The sequence below is a fragment of the Stenella coeruleoalba genome (assembly GCF_951394435.1).
Source record: "Stenella coeruleoalba genome assembly, chromosome: 1".
Classification (NCBI taxonomy): domain Eukaryota; kingdom Metazoa; phylum Chordata; class Mammalia; order Artiodactyla; family Delphinidae; genus Stenella; species Stenella coeruleoalba.
In genome coordinates, this window is record NC_137169.1 from 102,694,756 (window position 1) to 102,718,708 (window position 23,953).

Below are 23,953 nucleotides of genomic sequence, written 5' to 3' on the forward strand. Positions count from 1 at the left end.
ATTGTTAAATTGCTGTAGCTTTCTAGCAAGTTTTGAAATCAGTGTGAGCCTTCCAGCTTTGTTCTTTTTCAAAATTGTTTTGGCTATTCTGGGTCCCTTGCATTTCCAGATGAATTTTAGGATCAGTTCATTAATTTCTGCAGAAAAGACAGCTGGGACCTTGATAGGGATTGTGTTGAATCTGTAGATCAGTTTGGAGAGTATTACTGTTTAACAATATTGTTTTCTAATCCATGAGCATGAGATGTCTTTCCATTTATTTGGATCTTTTAAAATTGCTGTCAGTGATGTTTGTAGTTTTCAATGTACAGATGTTGAACTTCTTTCATTAAATTTATCCTAGGTATTTTATTCTTTTTGATGCTATCATAAATTAATTGCTTTCCTAATTTCCTTTTCAATTTGTTCATTGCAAGTGTATAGAAACACAATCGACTTTTATAAATTGGTCTTGTATCCTCCAACCTTGCTGCACTTGTTTATTAGTTCTAATAGTTTTTTGTTGTTGTTGACTACTTAGGCTTTTTTTTTTATGATATCATTTATATGTGGAATCTAAAAAATAATACAAATGAATCTATATATAAAACAGAAACAGACTCACAGACATAGAAAATAAACTTATGTTTACCAAGGAGGAAAGGGAGAGGGGGAGGGATAAATTAGGAGTATACAATTAATAGATACAAACTATTGATACTATACATAAAATAGATAAGCAACAATGATTTATTATATAGCATAGGGAACTACATTCAATATTTTGTAATAACCTATAATGGAAAATAATCTGAAGAAAACATATATAACTGAATCACTTTGTTGTACACCTGAAACTCACAATATTGTGAATCAACTATACTTCAATTTTAAAAAATGCAAAAAAAAAAAATTAACAAGGAGTAAGTACCAGTATTCTTCCATAATCTAATAGGCTTCTTTGTGTAGAAACTTCTAGGTATAAGAAAATTGTAACTGAAGTCATTCTTTTAAGCCTTAGAAATGGAATATAAGTGTTTGTCCTTAGCTTTGAAGAGCAGTATAAAACTATGTCCCTGAAAATGGCTTAGTAATAAGATTTATTCATTCAGTTATTCATTCATTCATTCACATTTTAAATTCAACAAATAGTTATTTGGGACATTCTATGTGCGTAATACCATACTAGGGGATGCGGAGGATACAAAGATGTATAAAACAAGATGTCATTCCTCACAGAGTTTACAATCCAGCTGGGAAAATAAAATTTGTGCACAATTAACTAGACTGCAATGTAATATATGACCTAAGGAAATTTTTTCAATTTGATAAAACCAACTTCACTGAGCACTTGTGTTCCTATGTTTTACTAGGTCCTAAGAATACAAATATGAATACAACACTTGTAATACAGAAAAAGTCTTGGATTCAAGTTGGTCGTTATAAGGAATGACTGTGTAGCACTTAAAGCTTGAGGAAGAAGCAAGTTTCTTATCATCAGAGGCGTGATTCATAGGCTGGTGGTGACATTTGGCGAATATAGAGAGAAGGACTTAAAACACAAGCTGATTGGTCACAGTATTTGACCATTACATTCTTTCCGATCTTGAGAGTTTAAAATTTTATGCTTCTTTCAAAGGTAGACAGGTATTTCAGAAATTCTCAAGTCATCACGTGTCTGCTCCAGATTTAGATGGAGTCTTCCTCCTATAGTGGAGTTGAAACATTTCTTTAGAAGTACTAGTACTTGTGGGTTTTTTTAATATAAATTTATTTATTTATTTTTGGCTGCATTGTGTCTTCATTTCTGCACACAGGCTTTCTCTAGTTGCGGCGAGCAGGGGCTACTCTTTGTTGCGGTGTGAGGGTTTCTCATTGTGGTGGCTTCCCTTGTTGCAGAGCACAGGCTCTAGGCTCGTGGGCTTCAGTAGTTGTGGCTCGTGGGCTCTACAGCGCAGGCTCAGTAGTTGTGGCGCACGGGCATAGATGCTCCGTGGCGTATGGGATCTTCCGGACCAGGACTCAAACCCGTGTGCCCTGCATTGGCAGGTGGATTCTTAACCACTGTGCCACCAGGGAAGTCCCCTAATCAGTGTTTTTAAACATAGTGAGTCCCATCAGCCCAGAGGACACTGTTTGTGTGGTCATTTTTTTTTAATAAAAAGTAATTGTATTCTTTTTTTTTTATAACAAAGTGAATCAGTTATACATATGTTCCCATATGTCTTTCCTCTTGCATCTCCCTCCCTCCCACCCTACCTATCCCACCCCTCTAGGTGGTCACAAAGCACCAAGTTGATCTCCCTGTGCTATGCGGCTGCTTCCCACTAGCTATCTGTTTTACATTTGGTAGTGTATATATGTCCATGCCACTCTCTCACTTTGTCCCAGCTTACCCTTCCCCCTCCCCATATCCTCAAGTCCATTCTCTAGCAGGTCTGTGTCTTTATTCCCATCTTACCCCTAGGTTCTTCATGACATTTTCTTTTTTTCTTAGATTCCATATATATGTGTTAGCATACAGTATTTGTCTTTCTCTTTCTGACTTACTTCACTCTGTATGACAGACTCTAGGTCCATCCACCTCACTACAAATAACTCAGTTTCATTTCTTTTTATGGCTGAGTAATATTCCATTGCATATATGTGTCACATCTTCTTTATCCATTCATCCGATGATGGACACTTAGGTTGTTTCCATCTCCTGGCTATTGTAAATAGAGCTGCAGTGAACATTTTGGTACATGACTCTTTTTGAATTATGGTTTGCTCAGGGTATATGCCCAGTAGTGGGATTGCTGGGTCATATGGTAGTTCTATTTGTAGTTTTTTAAGGAACCTCCATACTGTTCTCCATAGTGGCTGTACCAATTCACATTCCCACCAGCAGTGCAAGAGGGTTCCCTTTTCTCCACACCCTCTCCAGCATTTATTGTTTCTAGATATTTTAAAATTATTTATTTATTTATTTATTTATTTATTTATTTATGGCTGTGTTGGGTCTTCATTTCTGTGCCAGGGCTTTCTCTAGTTGCGGCAAGTGGGGGCCACTCTTCATCGCGGTGCGCAGGCCTCTCACTATTGCAGCCTATCTTGTTGCGGAGCACAGGCTCCAGACGCGCAGGCTCAGTAATTGTGGCTCACGGGCCTAGTTGCTCCAGGGCATGTGGGATCTTCCCAGACAAGTGCTCGAACCCGTGTCCCCTGCATTGGCAGGCAGATTCTCAACCACTACGCCACCAGGGAAGCCCCTGTTTCTAGATTTTTTGATGATGGCCATTCTGACCAGTGTGAGATAATATCTCATTTTAGTTTTGATTTGCATTGCTCTAATGATTAATGATGTTGAGCATTCTTTCATGTGTTTGTTGGCAGTCTGTATATCTTCTTTGGAAAAATGTCTATTTAGGTCTTCTGCCCATTTTTGGATTGGGTTGTTTGTTTTTTTGTTATTGAGCTGCATGAGCTGCTTGTAAATTTTGGAGATTAATCCTTTGTCAGTTGCTTCATTTGCAAATATTTTCTCCCATTCTGAGAGTTGTCTTTTGGTCTTGTTTATGGTTTCCTTTGCTGTGCAAAACCTTTGAAGTTTCATTAGGTCCCATTTGTTTATTTTTATTTTTATTTCCATTTCTCTAGGAGGTGGGTCAAAAAGGATCTTGCTTTGATTTATGTCAAAGAGGGTTCTGCCTATGTTTTCCTCTAAGAGTTTGATAGTTCCTGGCCTTACATTTAGGTCTTTAATCCATTTTGAGATTATTTTTGTGTATGGTGTTACGGAGTGTTCTAATCTCATACTTTTACATATAGCTGTCCAGTTTTCCCAGCACCACTTATTGAAGAAGCTGTCCTTTCTCCACTGTACATTCCTGCCTCCTTTATCAAAGATAAGGTGGCCATATGTGCGTGGGTTTATCTCTGGGCTTTCTATCCGGTTCCATTGATCTATGTTTCTGTTTTTGTGCCAGTACCATACTGTCTTGATTACTGTAGATTTGTAGTATAGTCTGAAGTCAGGGAGCCTGATTCCTCCAGCTCTGTTTTTTGTTCTCAAGATTGCTTTGGCTATTCGGGGTCTTTTGTGTTTCTATACAAATTGTGAAATTTTTTGTTCTAGTTCTGTGAAAAATGCTAGTGGTAGTTTGATAGGGATTGCATTGAATCTGTAGATTGCTTTGGGTAGTAGAGTCATTTTCACAATGTTCATTCTTCTAATCCAAGAACATGGTATATCTCTCCATCTATTTGTATCATCTTTAATTTCTTTCATCATTGTCTTATAATTTTCTGCATACAGGTCTTTTGTCTCCTTGTCTTTTCTGCATACAGGTCTTTTGTCTCCATATTCCTAGATATTTTATTCTTTTTGTTGCAGTGGTAAATGGGAGTGTTTTCTTGATTTCACTTTCAGATTTTTCATCATTAGTGTATAGGAATGCCAGAGATTTCTGTGCATTAATTTTGTACCCTGCTACTTTACCAAATTCATTGATTAGCTCTAGTAGTTGTCTGGTAGCATCTTTAGGATTCTCTATGTGTAGTATCATGTCATCTGCAAACAGTGACAGCTTTACTTCTTCTTTTCCGATTTGGATTCCTTTTATTGCCTTTTCTTCTCTGATTGCTGTGGCTAAAACTTCCAAAACTATGTTGAATAAGAGTGGTGAGAGTGGGCAACCTTGTCTTGACCCTGATCTTAGTGGAAATGCTTTCAGTTTTTCACCATTGAGGACGATGTTGGCTGTGGGTTTGTCATATATGGCCTTTATTATGTTGAGGAAAGTTCCCTCTATGCCTACTTTCTGGAGGGTTTTTATCATAAATGGGTGTTGAATTTTCTCGAAAGCTTTCTCTGCATCTATTGAGATGACCATATGGTTTTTCTCCTTTAATTTGTTACTATGGTGTATCACATTGATTGATTTGCATATATTGAAGAATCTTTGCATTCCTGGAATAAACCCCACTTGATCATGACGTATGATCCTCTTCATGTGCTGTTGGATTCTGTTTGCTAGTATTTTGTTGAGGAGTTTTGCATCTATGTTCATCAGTGATATTGGCCTGTAGTTTTCTTTCTTTGTGATGTCCTTGTCTGGTTTTGGTATCAGGGTGATGGTGGCCTCATAGAATGAGTTTGGGAGTGTTCCTCCCTCTGCTACATTTTGGAAGAGTTTGAGAAGGATAGGTGTTAGCTCTTCTCTAAATGTTTGGTAGAATTCGCCTGTGAAGCCATCTGGTCCTGGGCTTTTGTTTGTTGGAAGATTTTAATCACAGTTTCAATTTCAGTGCTTGTGATTGGTCTGTTCATATTTTCTATTTCTTCCTGATTCAGTTTTGGCAGGTTGTGTGTGCATTTCTAAGAATTTGTCCATTTCCTCCAGGTTGTCCATTTTATTGGCATAGAGTTGCTTGTAGTAATCTCTCATGATCTTTTGTATCTCTGCAGTGTCAGTTGTTATTTCTCCTTTTTCATTTCTGATTCTATTGATTTGAGTCTTCTCCCTTTTTTTCTTGATGAGTCTGGCTAATGGTTTATCAATTTTGTTTATCTTCTCAAAGAACCAGCTTTTAGTTTTATTGATCTTTGCTTTCGTTTCCTTCATTTCTTTTTCATTTATTTCTGATCTGATCTTTATGATTTCTTTCCTTCTGCTAACTTTGGGGTTTTTTTGTTCTTCTTTCTCTAATTGCTTTAGGTGCAAGTTTAGGTTGTTTATTTGAGATGTTTCCTGTTTCTTAAGGTAGGATTGTATTGCTATAAACTTCCCTCTTAGAACTGCTTTTGCTGCATCCCATAGGTTTTGGATTGTCGTGTCTCCATTGTCATTTGTTTCTAGGTATTTTTTTATTTCCTCTTTGATTTCTTCAGTGATCACTTCGTTATTAAGTAGTGTATTGTTTAGCCTCCATGTGTTTGTATTTTTTACAGATCTTTTCCTGTAATTGATAACTAGTCTCATAGCGTTGTGGTTGGAAAAGATACTTGATACAATATCAATTTTCTTAAATTTACCAAGGCTTGATTTGTGACCTGAGATATGATCTCTCCTGGAGAATGTTCCATGAGCACTTGAAAAAAATGTGTGTTCTGTTGTTTTTGGATGGAAGGGCCTATAAATATCAACTAAGTCCATCTTTTTTAATGTATCATTTAAAGCTTGTGTTTCCTTATTTATTTTCATTTTGGATGATCTGTCCATTGGTGAAAGTGGGGTGGTAAAGTCCCTTCTATGATTGTGTTACTGTCGATTTCCCCTTTTATGGCTGTTAGTATTTGCGTTATGTATTGAGGTGCTCCTATGTTGGGTGCATAAATATTTACAATTGTTATATCTTCTTCTTGGATCAACCCCTTGATCATTATGTAGTGTCCTTCTTTGTCTCTTCTAATAGTCTTTATTTTATAGTCTATTTTGTCTGATATGAGAATTGCTACTCCAGCTTTCTTTTGGTTTCCATTTGCATGGAATATCTTTTTCCATCCCCTCACTTTCAGTCTGTATGTGTCTCTAGGTCTGAAGTGGGTCTCTTGTAGACAGCATATATATGTGTCTTGTTTTTATATCCATTCAGCCGATCTGTGTCTTTTGGTGGGAGCATTTAATCCATTTACATTTAAGGTAATTATCGATATGTATGTTCCTATTCCCATTTTCTTAATTGTTTTGGGTTTGTTATTGTAGGTCTTTTCCTTCTCTTGTGTTTCTTCCCTAGAGAAGATCCTTTAGTATTTGTTGTAAAGCTGGTTTGGTGGTGCTGAACTCTCTCAGCTTTTGTTTGTCTGTAAAGCTTTTGATTTCTCTATCAAATCTGAATGAGATCCTTGCTGGGTAGAGTAATCTTGGTTGTAGGTTTTTCTCCTTCATCACTTTAAATATGTCCTGCCAGTCCCTTCTGGCTTGCAGAGTTTCTGCTGAAAGAAGAGCTGTTAACTTTATGGGGATTGCCTTGTGTGTTATTTGTTGTTTTTCCCTTGCTGCTTTTAATATGTTTTCTTTGTATTTAATTTTTGACATGTTGATTAATATGGGTCTTGGCGTGTTTCTCCTTGGATTTATCCTGTATGGGACTCTCTGTGCTTCCTGGACTTGATTAACTATTTCCTTTCCCATATTAGGGAAGTTTTCAACTATAATCTCTTCAAATATTTTCTCAGTCTCTTTCTTTTTCTCTTCTTCTTCTGGAACCCCTATAATTCGAATGTTGGTGCGTTTAATGTTGTCCCAGAGGTCTCTGAGACTGTCCTCAGTTCTCTTCATTCTTTTTTCTTTATTCTGCTCTGCAGTAGTTATTTCCACTATTTTATCTTCCAGGTCACTTATCCGTTCTTCTGCCTCATTTATTCTGCTATTGATCCCTTCTAGAGTATTTTTAATTTCATTTATTGTATTGTTCATCGTTGTTTGTTTCAACTTTAGTTCTTCTAGGTCCTTGTTAAATGTTTCTTGCATTTTCTCTATTCTATTTCCAAGATTTTGGATCATCTTTACTATCATTATTCTGAATTCTTTTTCAGGTAGACTGCCTACTTCCTATTCATTAGTTAGGTCTTGTGGGTTTTTATCTTGCTCCTTCATCTGCTGTGTGTTTCTCTGTCTTCTCATTTTGCTTATCTTACTGTGTTTGGTGTCTCCTTTTTGCAGACTGCAGGTTCGTAGTTCCCATTGTTTTTGGTGTCTGTCCCCAGTGGCTAAAGTTGGTTCAGTGGGTTGTGTAGGCTTCCTGGTGGAGGGGACTAGTGCCTGTGTTCTGGTGGATGAGGCTGGATCTTGTCTTTCTGGTGGGCAGGTCCACGTCTGGTGGTGTGTTTTGGGGTGTCTGTAGACTTATTATGATTTTAGGCAGCCTCTCTGCTAATGGGTGGGGTTGTATTCCTGTCTTGCTAGTTGTTTGGCATAGGGTGTTCAGCACTGTAGCTTGCTGGTCATTGAGTGAAGCTGGGTGCTGGTGTTGAGATGGAGATCTCTGGGAGATTTTCACCCTTTGATATTACATGGAGCTGGGAGGTCTCTTGTGGACCAGTGTCCTGAAGTTCGCTCTCCCACCTCAGAGGCACAGACAGCACTGACTCCTGGCTGCAGCACCAAGAGCCTTTCATCCACACGGCTCAGAATAAAAGGGAGAAAAAGTAGAAAGAAGATAAAAGAAAAGAAAATAAAGTAAGATAAAATAAAAAATAATTATTAAGAAAAATTTTTTTAAATAGTAAAAAAAAAAAAACAATAAATCGGACGGATAGACCCCTAGGACAAATGGTGAAAGCAAAGCTATACAGACAAAATCTCACACAGAAGCATACATATACACACTCACAAAAAGAGGAAAAGGGGAAAAAATCATAAATCTTGCTCTCAAAGTCCACCTCCTCAATTTGGGATGATTCGTTGTCTATTCATGTATTCCACAGATGCAGGGTACATCAAGTTTATTGTGAAGCTTTAATCCGCTGCTTCTGAGGCTGCTGGGAGAGATTTCCCTTTCTCTTCTTTGTTCGCACAGCTCCCAGGGGCTCAGCTTTGGGTTTGGCCCCGCCTCTGCGTGTAGGTCTCCGGAGGGCGTCTGTTCTTCGCTCAGACAGGACGGGGTTAAAGGGGCCGCTGATTCGGGGGCTCTGGCTCACTCAGGCCGGGGGGAGGGAGGGGCACGATGTGGGACGAGCCTGCGGCGGCAGAGGCCAGCATGACGTTGCGCCAGCCTGAGGTGCACCGTGCGTTCTCCCGGGGGGGTTGTCCCTGGATCCCGGGACCCCGGCAGTGGCGGGCTGCACAGGCTCCCCGGAAGGGGGATGTGGAGCGTGACCTGTGCTCGCACACAGGCTTCTTGGTGGCGGCAGCAGCAGCCTTAGCGTCTCATGCCCGTCTCTGGGGTCCGCGCTTTTAGCCGCAGCTCGCGCCCGTCTCTGGAGCTCCTTTAAGCAGCGCTCTTAATCCCCTCTCCTCGCGCACCAGGAAACAAAGAGGGAAGAAAAAGTCTCTTGCCTCTTCGGCAGGTCCAGACTTTTCCCGGGCTCCCTCCCAGCTAGCCGTGGTGCACTAACCCCCTGCAGGCTGTGTTCATGCCGCCAACCCCAGTCCTCTCCCGGCGCTCCGACCGAAGCCTGAGCCTCAACTCCCAGCCCCGCCCGCCCCGGCGGGTGAGCAGACAAGCCTCTCGGGCTGGTTAGTGCTGGTCGGCACCGATCCTCTGTGCTGGAATCTCTCCGCTTTGCCCTCCGCACCCCTGTTGCTGCGCTCTCCTCCGCGGCCCCGAAGCTCCCCCCCCTCCGCCACCCACAGTCTCCGCTCACAAAGGGGCTTCTAGTGTGTGGAAACCTTTCCTCCTTCACAGCTCCCTCCCACTGGTGCAGGTCCCGTCCCTATCCTTTTGTCTCTGTTTATTCTTTTTTCTTTTGCCCTACCCAGGTACGTGGGGAGTTTCTTGCCTTTTGGGAGGTCTGAGGTCTTCTGCCAGCGTTCAGTAGGTGTTCTGTAGGAGTTGTTCCACGTGTAGATGTATTTCTGATGTATCTGTGGGGAGGAAGGTGATCTCCGCGTCTTACTCTTCCGCCATCTTCCCCCCGGCCTACTTAGGCTTTTTAAATATAGGATCATGTGATCTATTGATACAAATAGAGATGGTTTTATTTCTTCTATTCAGTTTTACTAAATGCCTTCTAATTATTTTTCTTGCCTAATTGCCCTGGCTAGAATCTAGTACAGTGGTGAATAGTAGTGACACAAGTGGACATCCTTTTCTTGTTCCTGATCTTAGGGGGAACTTTCCCCGTGAAGTATCTTTTACCCTTAAGTATCATGGTCACTGTGGGTTTTTCATAGACACCAAATATTGAGTTGAGGAAGTTTTCTTTCATTCCTAATCTGTTGAGCGTTTTTATCACGATGAAGTGTTGGGTGTTGTCAAACGCTTTTTCTGTGACTATTGAGATTCAGATGACTATGTGTGGTTTTTGCCCTTTATCTGTGTATCTGTTTTATTGCCTATAGGATTTTATTCCAATTTGTTTTACATTCGTTATTTGATGTTTCTTTAAAACTGTGTTTAGAAAGAGGGGAGACATAAAATCTTTCGTATGTATTTCTAGGTGAGGAATGGGAATTGAATCTATTTCTCAGTTCTTTAAATCTCCACATAACAGATGAAATCACTGTAGCTTACAGGTTGAATAGACTGCCTCAGGTTTTTGCTTTGTTTAATCCACGGAGTTGTCATGGCCAGTTCACAGTTTAATTAAGAGAAGCTGCCATCAAATCCAGCACCCAGCACAATGCCGTAGCCCCGAATAGCTCCAAGGAAACATTGGCTTGATACTGAGAGCCTTTACTTCCTAAAAATTAGCAGCACACGGTAAAACGCATGTAACGAAGAGATCCTTCCTGGTGTCCACCTCTCTGTCCTCTGCTTTCAGGACACTTGCCTCTTGGTACGCGGACTGTGTTCCCCAAGGGGTCCTACTGAGTTGTAACTTCTACTGATTCAAAGTATGAGGAGGAATAATATGGTTTAAATGTGATGATGTGAAGGACTTTGGCCTTTTAAAAGAAGAATAATAAAGTTTTTCTCCTTAACAGAGAAGTTTGAAAATACAGTAAAATACACAGAAGAATCACCCATAATCTTACCAGAGACTGTTAATTGGTGGTATTCGTCTTCCTAGAATTTTTCCCTTGCACGTTTTCTTCATAACTTTGAAATCAGGCTGTATATGCAATTTTATGAACTGCTTTCTGCCCTCCCCCACCATTATAAGATAAGCATTTTCCGTGTTATAAAAAATTCTAGGTAAATACCAACTTTAATGACTACACTTGCTAGAATTTGGTTAACCATTATCCTGTTGATGGACATGCCGACAGTCTGTAGTTTTGGCTTTCACAAAAATACTGTCATTTACAACCTTTTGTTAGGGGCGAGAGTTGGAGCATGGTTTGTGTCAATGTTTGTGTTTAAATGCTAAGTGGTCCATGTACTCTGCCGACTAGGAATCCAGGGACATGTAGTGACTCTGGTTGTTCACTTAAATTATCTGTGCTGTAGTTTGTCATCTGTGAAGTTAACCAGACACATCCCCTCAAGAAAACAGCATTACCACAGAAATTGACCATAATAAAAATATTTCTAAGCCTGGGATAATGACCCACATTAACAGTGAGTTGTTCATTTCGTTCGAAGGAAATCCACTACTGTGAATAGTTCACAATGCAGGCTTTTTCCCTGGTCCTTGTCTGCATGGTGAGCATGGCACAAATGCTCTGTTGTTCCCACGGCCATGAGGGGAAATGAGAACAGTAACTTGTGACCTAGAAGGCATTTTGGATTTTTTTTGGAAATATAAAGAAAGTGAAATTTGTCCAAATTAGGTAAGGAAATTTGTCCAAATAAGGTAAAGGAAATATGTCCAAATTTCTCTGCTGTTTCAAATTAAGTAAATAAGAACCTAAATCCATTATGAGGATCTCCTTGTGTTTTATTATCTTGTGTTCTCTTAGAAGGGGTCTGGATACTTTAAGAAAGCCCCATAGTATAGTTCTATTTATAACCATGAAATTTCTAGTCAGAGAAAAAAAATTCAGTCCCCATTGCTCACCATGGTCGCTACTAACCTGTCCTCATGGATGACCATATATGGCATGAAGTCCCCCCAGTCATTACCACTGAGCCAACTCAGAGCAACTGGCTTAATCCTCTCCCACCTCACTGCTATAAACAGAGCAAATCCAGGGTGGTAAGGACCTGAGGGAACCATGGCTGAGCCGAGTTAATTGAAGGATGTGATGTCTAGAAGTAGGTAAAGTTTCCTTGTCCTTTTTGCTTTCATCCCTTTCCCCATGTCCTGGGACTGCCATTCTGTTACGTTCTCCATGCCCTAGACTGAATCTGAGTACTCGGCAGAACCTGCCCAGGGCTGCCTAATGCCTTAAGGTTTCCATGTTCTACACCCGACCTTCACCCTGCTCCCAGCAAAACACGGATTACTCATGGACTCGGTGTTAAGAAAGCCATCTGATGAATTCATCTTACTACTCACGTTGAAATGAAAGTATAGTCTTTTCAATTTTTTGCCTCATTGGTTCATATGACCTTTTACTCTCTTTCTCACAGTCATTTCTTTTGGATGTTAAAACAAAAAGTACCTTTTCCTTTCTGGTAATCTGATTTTAAAGGTAGTTACACCTGTATTCTTAGCTTCTAGTGAGTTTCAGAATCATTGTCCAGGGCCATCTATCTTTGCTTTCCAGAAAACCCAAGGGAAATCCCCTAGCTTTGGTGTTCTGGAATCTTCTTCAGGTTTGCCTATTCCTAGACATTAGGAATTGGCATATGGTAAATATTAAGCTCTTAGGATCAGATTGGCCTAAAGCTATGTAACACTGTCACCTAAAAGTGAGCTGTAAAGGGGTTAAAAACAGAATGCAGTACCTAGCCCTTCTCTCTGCCTAAGGAGGGGATCGGAGCTGCAGATTTCTTGCATACAAGGCATACCTATTTTTTTTTAATTTATTAAGTCATTTATTTGTGCCTAGTTATGAAATAGCACAATAATAATTATGCCTACATTCAAATGCATCCAACTGACTCTATGGTAAATATTATTAACTTCTAGCCCTAAATTCTTTTGACTTAATTCTTCACATTTTCTTGCTCATGCATAGGCTCATTGCCTTACAACTTAGAAACTTGGAACAACTCTGCCTTGCTGTGAGTCAATGATACAATGAGGAGTCAGCATGGTTTGTGTAGAAACATCCTCTGGCCTTTGGAAGAAGGAAAGGGGTCTTTTATAAAAGTAAACTGGGTATCAAGGGAGAGTTTCAGAAAGGTATGCAAGACAGATCCTATCTGAGTAGTTTTTATGTTTATTTATTTATTTTTGTAAACTTATTTATTTTTTATTTTTATTTTTGGCTGCGTTGGGTCTTTGTTGCTGTGCCCGGGCTTTCTCTGGGTGCGGCGAGTGGGGGCTACTCTTCGTTGCGATGCACGGGCTTCTCATTGCAGTGGCTTCTCTTGTTGCGGAGCACAGGCTCTAGGCTCGCGGGCTTCAGTAGTTGTGGCACACGGGCTCAGTAGTGGTGGCTCGCAGGCTCATTAGTTGTGGCATGGGCTTAGTTGCTCCGCAGCATGCGGGATCTTCCCAGGCCAGGGCTTGAACCCGTGTTCCCTGCATTGGCAGGTGGATTCTTAACCACTGCGCCACCAGGGAAGTCCCTGGGTAGTTTTTAAAAGGAGTTTCCATGTTTCCTCAGTTTCTCACAGCAGATTGGAATGAATCGCCTTCAGTGCTCCCACCATGCTTTATAGAAATGTCGTCATTGTTGGCATTACTGGATTTCAGCCTCTTAATAGCAGGGCCCGTCGCCAGCACCCAATACAATGAGGCTGCTCACTCTTTCGGGACCAAAAGCATCCCTGATTTAGTCCTGAACCCTCTGGCATCTGAGCCACTCTGGCCTGGAAGTGAACCATGTGCAGCTAGAAACAGCCCAGGCTGTACCAGGATGGGAGGTGGGTGGCCTTCAAATGAGACCATGGTTGTAATCTTAAGATGAAGCTCATATACTTAATGCACATGTCTCTCTGAATAGAAGGAAAGCAATCTTAGGACACCTATTTTGTGAATTTCTAGCTCAGTTCCAAGGAAGGGGATCCCACATTTAGATGCCCATTTGCACACCAAGAACAGGATTTAAACAGAAGTGTGAAAGAGGATCACGAAGTGGCATTGCTTTCTTCCAGGTCCTATATTTAATGCCTCTGTGCACTCGGACGCGCCATCAGTCATCCGGGGAGATCTCATCAAATTGTTTTGTATCATCACTGTTGAAGGAGCAGCCCTGGATCCAGGTACTTTTCTCCATCCTTCCCCTTCCCCGTATTTCTTTTTGTAAGTGTTTCTCATATCATCACCACTATGTTACACAGATGTGGAGGTCAGGGATTGGATTGGCTGTTTATTCCCAAACTGCCTAGCTCGGCAGTATTCAGTAGGTGTTTAATGGATGCAACTGTTTGACGATTTGGAAACACAACCACACATTTGAATGTGTTCTCAGGGTGATCTAGTGGCCACTTCGGGGGCTGATTCAATCTCGTTTGCAGCCCACTGGCAGAGTCTGGCTCCCTCGCTTTTTGTCTTTCATTCATTCATCCATTCATTCAGCTATTTAGTGAACTCCTATAAACAGGTGCTGTTCTAGTTGCCGGAAATAGAGGAGTGATCAAAATGCACCATGTCTGCCCTCATAGAGCTTGCAGCCTAGTTAAGGAGACAAACAAGAAAGAAATCACCATATGATATAATATCAGATAGCGATTAACACTCTGAAGAAATACAGAGCAGAGGAAATGAGTAGCCAGTAACCACGGGGAGCTATTGTAGTTTAAATTCTTAGGAAATCTTTGTAAATCTTTTCTTTGCAGAGAATACTAGTACTGCCAACAGGATACCTAACAGTTGTGGGCCAGCAGCCTTACACTTTTTCTCCTTGGCCCCCTTAGTACCCGGTGCTGTTCTTCTCACTCGTAGACCCTCAGGGTTTGAAAGAACATTAAATGCATGTAGGTGTGTCTCTGTTGCTGAGCAGGACTGTAGCCACCTCTGCCTTCTCCTAAAGCACCCGTGGATACCCTGACTCACCGCCTGGGGGATGCCCATGCTCTGACCTTGGGTGTCTTTGTACTGCCCACCCCATCATAAGCAGAGCCGTGGCCTCACACAGATCTGTGCCTCAAAAAGGCCAAATTGTGCAGGGTTCACTAAGTTCTGTGCAGAGACCACGGGATGTGTGGCCCTGGGGTGGAAACTGGAAGCAGATCTACATTCTGTGTTAAGGGCAGGCTGTCAGCAAAGTGAGGGTGGGCTGTATTGGATCTGGTGTGACCAACAGCAGAGGGGCTCGGGCCGCCACCCCCTGAGGTCTGGCTACTGCAGGGACTCCAGTTGAAGGTTCAGGTGTGGCTAGTTCAGGGTCAGCAAACCTTTTCTGTAAAGGGCCCAGGTAGAAAGTATTTTTGGCGCTGTGGGCCAGATGATCTCTACAGCAGCTACTGTACTCTGCTGTTGTAGAGAGAGAGCAGCCGAAGAGAGCAATGTAAACAGATGGGCCTGGCTGTGTTCCAGTGAAACTTTATTTACAAAAACAGGCGGTAGGCTGGATTGGACCTGCAGGCTGTAGTTTACTGACCCCTGGACGAGTTGATTGATACCGAAATTGACTCTCATAGGGGACTTGAACGTGGTTGAGCTTTAGAGGTAGGAAAAAGGAGAAGAGTTTGTGGAAGATGTAAGGAAAGGCAAAGAAAAACACGCATCCAAAACAACAGAGGGGTCAGCTCTGTCCTGGGGCTTAGGAAGGAGGAGCCTCTAGGTCTTGTTTGAGCCACCACATCTGTGGAGACTGCCGGGAGGGGGCGGTGAGATCCTTTTCTCACCGGGAGGGGAGATCCTTTTCAAAAGTTGGAATAATGTAATACCATTTTTACCCTTAAAGCTCATTTATAAATTTTTTTTAAAATTTTAAAAGCTCATTTATAGAGATATACAAAAATAAATCATTTAAATGCTCTTTCTCAGGAAATTGATGGGTCACCAGCTGTGCCCTTAATATAAGTCTTTCCCTCCAGTGTAATTGCAGAAGCTATAGGTAGCTGTTATCTTGCAGATCACAATTTTCCAGAACTTTGCACTCTTAGACTGCATGGGTGGAAGATTCTGAATAATTAAACACAGGTCGTAATTTCGTTTTTCCTCTCGCATCCTGTGGGCTGTGAAGGAATTCTCTTCCGGAAAGGACATGTGGCCCAAGTGGGCCGAGTGCCAAGGCAGGGGGAGGGGCAGGGGGAGACCACGGCCCTTTAGAGGTGGTGTCTTAGGTCAGGTTCCCTAGAAGCAAAGCCTGAGACAAGCGTGCGAGTGATTAATTGAAGATGTGCCCTCAGGAGGCAACAACGAGGGAGTGAGGGAGTCAGGATAGAGCAGGGAAGGAAGCCAGGCAAAGATCTTCAAAACAAGTCTAACTCCCTGTGGGGAGCTCCAGAACATGGGTTGCACCACAGAGTGTGACCTCCTTGAGCTAAGGAACTGGGCTTTTATATCCCCACCACCCCAGTTTGTCAGTCATTATCCACAGTGAATGGCTGGGGAGGGGTAGTGTTTCTTCACCTCCAGGGGTGGCTCTCCGGGAGGTGGCTTCTGTCAGCTAAGGCCAGTCCTCTGGAGAAGGGTACCGGTGTGAGAGCTTAGCAGCCGGCACCTGCAGCATCTGGGGGCCCAGCGATCCAGCTGTTTGGGGCAGAGCAGCACGAGCATCTGCTGCAGGCGGCAGTACCCTTCCTGTTACAGCATCTCTTAGTACAGACCGTGTATGTTGAACTGTGGCGGTAAGGATGTTCATGGTGGCCAACTATTATTGAGTGCTTACTATATTCCAGGTGCCGTTCTAAGCATTTTATAAAGCTAACTAACTATGGGTGCTATTGTAATTTCCTTTTCCAGATAAGGAAACTAAGTCACAGGGAACTTAAGTGACTCACCCAGGTCACTAGGCTAACAAGAGCCAGTGCTGGGATTCTAGCCCGGGTAGCCTGACCCTGCAGCCTGGCCACCGCACTGTACGGCACAGCGGGACTGGGGTTAGAGTCCGGACACAAGTAATGGGGACACAGCTGTGACTCTTTGCCTTCAGTAACCACCCGGCGCCTGCAGGTGACAGCGACACTGAGCTAGTTTTCACTGAGGACCTGGGAGTGATCTGGGGGCCCACTCTGCCTGAGCACTGTGAGGGTGTGAGGACGTTGACCTCACTCCCTCTGCCCCCAGGGTGTTGGTCTTCTTGCAAGAGATGACCCTCACCCTCGGAACAATCAAATGTTGTGTCAAGGGCCACGGCGGGTCGATGGGGAGGAAAAAATGATATTTTGGTGCCTCAGAGTAGAGGGCTGACATCACATGTAGAGTTGAGATTTGCCTGTGGCCCTTAACATTTTTAGACTGAGTTGAAAAGGAGCTACCATTTGAATAATTTTTTAGAAATTCTTGCTTTTGGGGAATTCCCTGGCTGTCCAGTGGTTAGGACTCCACGTTTCCACTGCAGGGTTCGATCCCTGGTTTGGGGAACTAAGATCCCGCGAGCCATGTGATGTGGCCCAAAAAAAAAATTCCTGCTTCTAGTTTTGCTTATATTCTTTTTTTAATATGTAAGAATCTGAATGTAATTTATTTGCCTTATAATATGCTTTTTGAGGTTATTAGTGTATTTTTACTAAAATACACTAATATTTTTTTTTTTTTTTTTTTTTTTTGGCGGTATGCGGGCCTTGCACTGTTGTGACCTCTCCCATTGCGGAGCACAGGCTCCGGGCGCGCAGGCTCAGCGGCCATGGCTCACGGGCCCAGCCGCTCCGCGGCATGCAGGACCCTCCCGGACTGGGGCACGAACCCGTGTCCCCTGCATCGGCAGGCGGACTCTCAACCACTGCGCCACCAGGGAAGCCCGGATGTTACTTTTTGTTTAACAAAAATTATGTTACTTAACATGTGTACAGAAAGCCCCGTCAAGCGGTTGTAAGATAAAGCAGTGTTTGTGGCCTCCCAGTCCTTTCTTGCTTGCTGGGTGACTCTCAGACCTGACACAGCTGGTATCACTTGGTAGCAGTCAAAAGAAGAGGTCAGAGGTTTAGGATGTGCACTCTATTTCCACGTTCTATGAGAACTACCACTTGTGCCAAAGCCGTCTTTCTCTTATGCCCATATTAATTTATGTGAGGCTGTTAGAATCTTAATTTTGCAGAGTACTTTACGATTCCACAGCATTACTCTCTGGGACTGTTAAACTGTGTTCAATTTTCTCAGCTTGACATTTTTTTCCTCTTGTTTTGAACTTAAGCACTTCAGGGGGAAAAAAAAATCACAGTGAACAATAAAATCTAAACTGTTTACAACTCTCCATTTTGTACGATTCACTTTATGTTCAGGTCATTCCTTATGACTTTCGTGTCCTTCCTGTCGTGGGTTCTTCTGCCTAAAATGCCAAAGGACCCTGCTTTCTTTGGGAGACAGAGCGTTCAATGTCACCACACACCACCAGCCTTTCATCCCGTGTTCTCTGGAGGAGACAGTTTGAGGCTGTGCTCCTTCATCTGGGTAGGGGCAGTGGCGTGGTGAAGAGGGTGCATTCCGGAGCTAGACTCTTGGGTTAAGCCACGTGCTCTGTGACTTCCTTGCTGTGTGACCTCAGTTATTCGGTCCCGCCACAGAGCGGGAAGTGTGACAGTACCTTCATCATGGGGTGTTGTTGAGAGGATCTGGGGAGACCCAAGGCACGTAGGGCCGTGCTGGCCCACAGTCAGGTTACAGGCATGTTAGCCGTACTTGGTACTTCTGCCTGTGGCACTGACCCCAGTGTTTTGGCTTGGTCATCCATAGACGACATGGCCTTTGACGTGACCTGGTTTGCGGTGCACTCCTTCGGCCTGGACAAGGCTCCCGTCCTCCTGTCGTCCCTGGATCGGAAGGGGATTGTGAACACGGCCCAGAGGGACTGGAAGAGCGACCTCAGCCTGGAGCGCGTGAGCGTGCTAGAGTTCTTGCTGCAAGTGCATGGCTCCGAGGACCAGGACTTTGGCAACTACTACTGTTCCGTGACTCCGTGGGTGAAGTCACCCACCGGTTCCTGGCAGAAAGAGGCAGAGATCCAGTCCAAGCCCATCTTTATAACTGTGAAGATGGATGGTAAGAATGACACGCAAGTAACCCTCTTGGTGTTTGGGGAATGTCTTCTCTCCACGCTCTGCTGCCGCTGACGGGATCCAGGTTCCCACCCTGTGAGGAATGTGCCTGCTTTCTCTCTAGCCTGGCCCGGGCCTGTACCCAGAAAGAGCACACACAGCCCTTGCTGTTTTCCCAGCTTTGGTATCATGTGTGCTGGAGCTACCACTGGGAAATGATTTTTAAGACTTACTGGAAAGATTTTTGATGCTTTCTCTAAATTCTGTACACACCCACTTTGCTGTGTCCTCGGGTTGGCACGGATACCACCAGGCAGGGGCAGAGACCAGATCAGGAGAGTGGGTCCAGGTCTCTAGGAGGGGCTGCAGGTGGGTTCCTGCCCCTCTTGTCCTCCTACTGGTTCTGCTTCTTGGTAAAGGGGGTTTCTCCTGGATGGGAGGGGGAGCTCCCAGCCTTGGCCTACACCGACCACCACAGTCAGCCTAAAGCGCCATGGTCAGTGGGCCCCCTTCCCACGCCTCTGCTCCCTGGCCTCTCAGAGTGTGGGCAGTTGTTCCTTGGTTAACGAGAAACATGTCTTCTCTGCAAAAAGTGTCAGAGTAAACGTTAACTGAAAACAGTCATGGAGAGAATTCAAGTCCAGGTACCACCAAGGATTAAGTAGGAGCCTTTGAGTGTGTTCCCCTGATGCTGTGTCAGTTTGGCGGAGACTGGAATTGGAACCCCAGCTCTTCCACAGGTGACTTAGCCTTTCTAATCCTTCGTTTCCTCTCTTGTTGAATGGGATAATAATCTCTCCTGGGGCTGTTGTATTAAATGTCAGGCAAACAACCACAGTGCCAGCCTCCACCCAAGGCGTGCTGGTACTTTGGGGGACGGGGACGTGGGATTTAAGGGTGTGGGATCTAAACAGTGTTTGTACATTCCCGCAACTGAGTCATTTATACCATATTTGCCTCTTAGAAATGTCTTGCTTGCAGTCACTCCATATGAAAACCCAGATTTACTAAACAAGTAGGGAGTGATTATTCACTTTGCTAGATAATTTACTATAGTGTTACTTAAAATAGCTCCCCTAGTACACTTCAGTTATCTGATGCATAGAATTGATTTATGTATGGTTTTTTTAAGGATGCATCTGCTACCGAATGTGTGGTGCCCTTATACTGACTTTTAAAAATCAATCTCCTGCCAAAACCCTAAAAAGCAAGTTGACATTCAAAGACATTGAAGGAGAATCTTTTTTTTTTTTTTTTTTTCTGGCTTTCTGCTGCCTTCCCGCACAGAACTGGGTGGGGAGACATTTGCTCATTTTTTGGACACGTATGGCCGAGCTGCTCTTGTCTCAAGCACCACGCCAGGTGCCGGGTACAGGATGCACGAGGTCAGATCCCCGGTGGAGACGCCGTGGCGATGGAGAGGGGAGGCGGCGGACTTCTCCGAGGCCCGCCTCGCATCACTGACCCGTTGCCTCTGGTCTTTCCCTCCCAGTGTTGAACGCCTTCAAGTACCCGCTGCTGATCGGCGTCGGCCTGTCCACGGTCATCGGGCTCCTGTCCTGCCTCATCGGGTACTGCAGCTCGCACTGGTGCTGTAAGAAGGAGGTCCAGGAGACCAGGCGGGAGCGCCGCCGGCTCATGTCCATGGAGATGGACTAGCCGGTGCCGGGAAAGGCCGGGATGCAGGGACGTTCGAGGAGCAGTTTGGGCGAGAAGAGGACAGTGATCTTTTAACGTGATGTGTGTTACACTAAAAACCAGTCCTCTCTAATCTCAGGTGGGACTCGGCGCTCTCTCTTTTCTGCATGTCAAGTTCTGAGCGCGGACATGTTTACCAGCACACGGCTCTTCTTCCCACAGCACTTTCTGATAGAACAATCGAGTGTGTGTTTTCCCGACGGCGGCTTTTTAATGGTTAACCTCTGTCTAATTTTTTTCTCCTACTGGTTTATAGATCTCTGGCTTGTGTGTGTTCCTACCTTTTGTTTCGAGGGGTTGTGGTGAGGAAGGGGTGAAGGCGTTCAGAGTTCTTTGTCTCGGGTGAGAACGGAAGGGCCGGCTTCTGAGTCGGAGGCACGTGCTGAGAGAGCTGCTAAAGGCGACCCTCCACCCCTGCCGAGGGACAACACAGACCAGTGCCGAAGGCTAATGTGTGGCTTTTACTACCCTCCCCCACCCCCTATTTTCAGGGGGTTTAGACCACATTTGAAATCTAAACCTGCAGTCCGTAACTTCCTATCGAGCCCAGATGCATTTTGTTCTGGTTGGGTTTTTTGCTTCTCTGCCCCCTTTCCATTTCTTTCGTATCTACTTTATGTGCGAGTGCTGAAATGGCCCTGGAATTGAGAATTTGGCTCTCCACCAAGCACCTTATCTTGCCACCTTAGCCTTAAGAATGCGTATGAAGAAAAATGCACAGCCACCTCTGTCCAGGGCAGTAAGAAGGCCTGCAAGGAAGAGGAGGTTGGGGACAAGGAAAGGAACAGACAGTCACTTCCGTAGTTCGGAGGCCACCATGCCTCAGGGGGCCCTGGGGATTGCAGAAGGGGGATCCTGGGAGTTAGATGTCTGGAGCTCGTGCCCGGAGGGTCAGTGGTGCCAGGGGTGTGTCAGGCGGAAGAAGCCACCTCTATTCTCTGTCCCGCCCTTTGTGAGAGGCAAAGGCATTGTGCGTCTGCAGGGGGAACCACGGACACCCCACATCCTTCGTGGGCTGAGTGGGCTCCTTAATGTGGAGGTGAATTGCTGCTTGCAAGACTGACTTCACGGAATCAGAAATTACCTGGAAGAACCGTGCATTTTCTATGACCTTTTCAGTCCTTCAAGTCTTTTTAAAATCCCTTGCAGGGGGTTAGTGAGAAAGGGTATACTTTGTGGTATGTTTGCTTTCCTATGAGGAACACAAAGGAAACCCAGCAATTTATATTGCCATGTGAACAGCCTACAAAGTAGATCTGAGAACAGTCCGTTTCGCCTGATCACTCATACCAGAAGGACAACGGACCCAAAGAGATCTTCCGCCCCCCCGAAGTGTCTGCCCCTGCACAGCGCTGGCTTTTCGGAAGCATCTCAGTGGGGTTTCCTGAGGCTCACTGGTGACTCACGCCCCACATTGCAATCCTCTGTGCTTTTATCCTGGCTCTGAAGGATCTAATACTGCTCTGTCTTCCAAAGGGGAAAAAGATCCATTTGTTTTGAGCAATAAAGTAATACAAAATGATGGCCATTCATGTGCAGCTCTTTGTCACAATGGGCCAGACAGCCAACTCCTCGGGCTCACCATCTTCCTTCCCCTCCACTTCCCTCCCTCTGTCACCCACGATTCGTTCTGCACTTATCATCAAGTCACCCCCAGGAGGCAAGTTTCCACCGAATTTTTTCCTTTTGGTTTTGCCCACAGAGGGGACCACTCACGTGATAGAAACTAGATTTTGCACTAATGGAAGCAGCACAAGTGAATTCCAGGCCTAGCATCTGTGGCGGGAACACGGGCAGCAGGTCCGCCCCACCAGAGCACGGATGACTAGAGGAAGGGATGGAGGCCTTGATGGCACTAGATTTGGGTGTTTCCTGCATGTCATTTCCTAACTGGGCCACTCCAGAGGAGGTGGGTCACAGGTGATTGTGCAAACAGGAAATAGAAACAGGTGCTGTGTTAGGAACAGCCAGTGCCCTTCGAGCCCTTGCAGTTATCATGCCTCCTAAAAGAAGATTCAGGATTGTTGTAGTACAGGCCCTTGGTAGGAGGAAAGGGTACTTGGCTTTGGACGTGACCAGGTGGCCCCAGGTGTACGTAAAACCACGGATGGGCCACAACTGACACTTATTGGCAGGAAAGGTAACACGTGCTCACACACTGTACCTTTTCCTTTCAGACTGCTGTTGCAGTTCAAGGCTGGGGTTGTGAAGGCATTGACCGCCCCCCTAGCCCCACCCTCTGTCCACTGAGCTGGTACAAAGTGGGGAGAAATCCCAGGGCATTGTACCAAGGGCCTCCTTCCTTCTAGGGGCATAAACTGGCTGGAATGTGTGTCCCGTTCAAAGTGCGAGACGTACTCGGTTGTTGTACCAAATAGGGCCCCCTAAATGCTCTTCTGGAAAAGGTTCCTGCCAGAAGCACTGGTATGAATGGAAGGACGCAGCCACGATTCACACAGATGAAATTGCACCGCTTAACACAAACGATAAAAAGTTTGGCTTTTTTTAATTTTCTAATCATAAACATATCCCCAGAAGGAGCCTGAGCTATGTTCCGATAGAAGCCTCAAAATTACTTTCAGTTGTTTACTTTATAATGTTTACATACACTTTTCACTTTTTTAAAAAAAGAAAATCCAAGCTCTGACTTTTTAACAACTTTTCAGGTTTTTCATGGGACGGTGGAACTCTGACTCACCAACTGGATTTAAATCTTAATTTAGAAGTTTATTTATGTGTGTGTTTTCTCCCCTCCTATCCACGTGGCTTTCCCTAAGATCCTCGTTAAGGTGGCCCCTCCTGCCCAGACCCTTGTCTGTTTTCCCTGGTGGCTCTTGCTTCTTGCTTTGCAGACTGCCTGCAGCCATGATTTTGTCACTGACATCTGTGAGCCAAAGACTGAGCCTCTCTAGCAGGAAAAATAAGCAATACTACACAACTTGCTACTTTCAGAAACTTTTTTTAGCTTCACCGATGACAACAGAGGAAGAAGGGAACTATAGGATTTGGGTAAGTTCTCCTCCGCTGTTTGACCAAATTCTCAGTGATAAATATTGTGTGCAGATAACTAGGAGAAAAAAGTTGACTTTCTTTCTTTTTTAGTGTGGCACATACGGATCTGCTGAATTTTACGTAGACAAAGAAAGGGTCCTGTGTATTTTTGTCCATATCCAATGTTATATGAACTAATTGTATTGTTTTATACTGTGACCACAAAATATTATGCAATGCACCATTTGTTTTTTATTTCATTAAACGAAGTTTAATTTAAATTGAAGTTGTGTGAGGCACTTGATCTCCGCCTCTGTTACCCTTTTATCTCCTCCGCATGAAGGACTGTGACTGAATTCCCGTTGCAGCTCGGGCACCTTCTGATCTCTTGGAATCCTATGAAAACATTGTAGATATTCCAAAGAGAAAAGAAGAAATGGATTTAACAGGATCAGTATTGAGATTCCCAGCAAGTGGAAAGGTGAGGGCTAGGATCCTGTCGCTGATGGATGGTCTCTTGGTCTTTCTGTGAATTCCCATGACCTTATAGGACTCCTGT

The 23,953-nt window shown here is 44.0% G+C and overlaps 1 protein-coding gene across 1 annotated transcript in view; it reads left to right on the plus strand.

The window, feature by feature from the left end:
* PTGFRN (prostaglandin F2 receptor inhibitor) overlaps nt 1-23,631 on the plus strand; it is an 85,691-nt gene extending 62,060 nt beyond the window's left edge. The window contains exons 7-9 of the mRNA XM_079934298.1: nt 13,717-13,824; nt 18,404-18,709; nt 20,198-23,631. Coding sequence (XP_079790424.1) covers nt 13,717-13,824; nt 18,404-18,709; nt 20,198-20,364 — 581 coding nt within the window. The 3' untranslated portion in view covers nt 20,365-23,631. The remainder of the gene's footprint in view (nt 1-13,716; nt 13,825-18,403; nt 18,710-20,197) is intronic.
* The last annotated feature ends 322 nt before the right edge of the window (nt 23,632-23,953 follow it).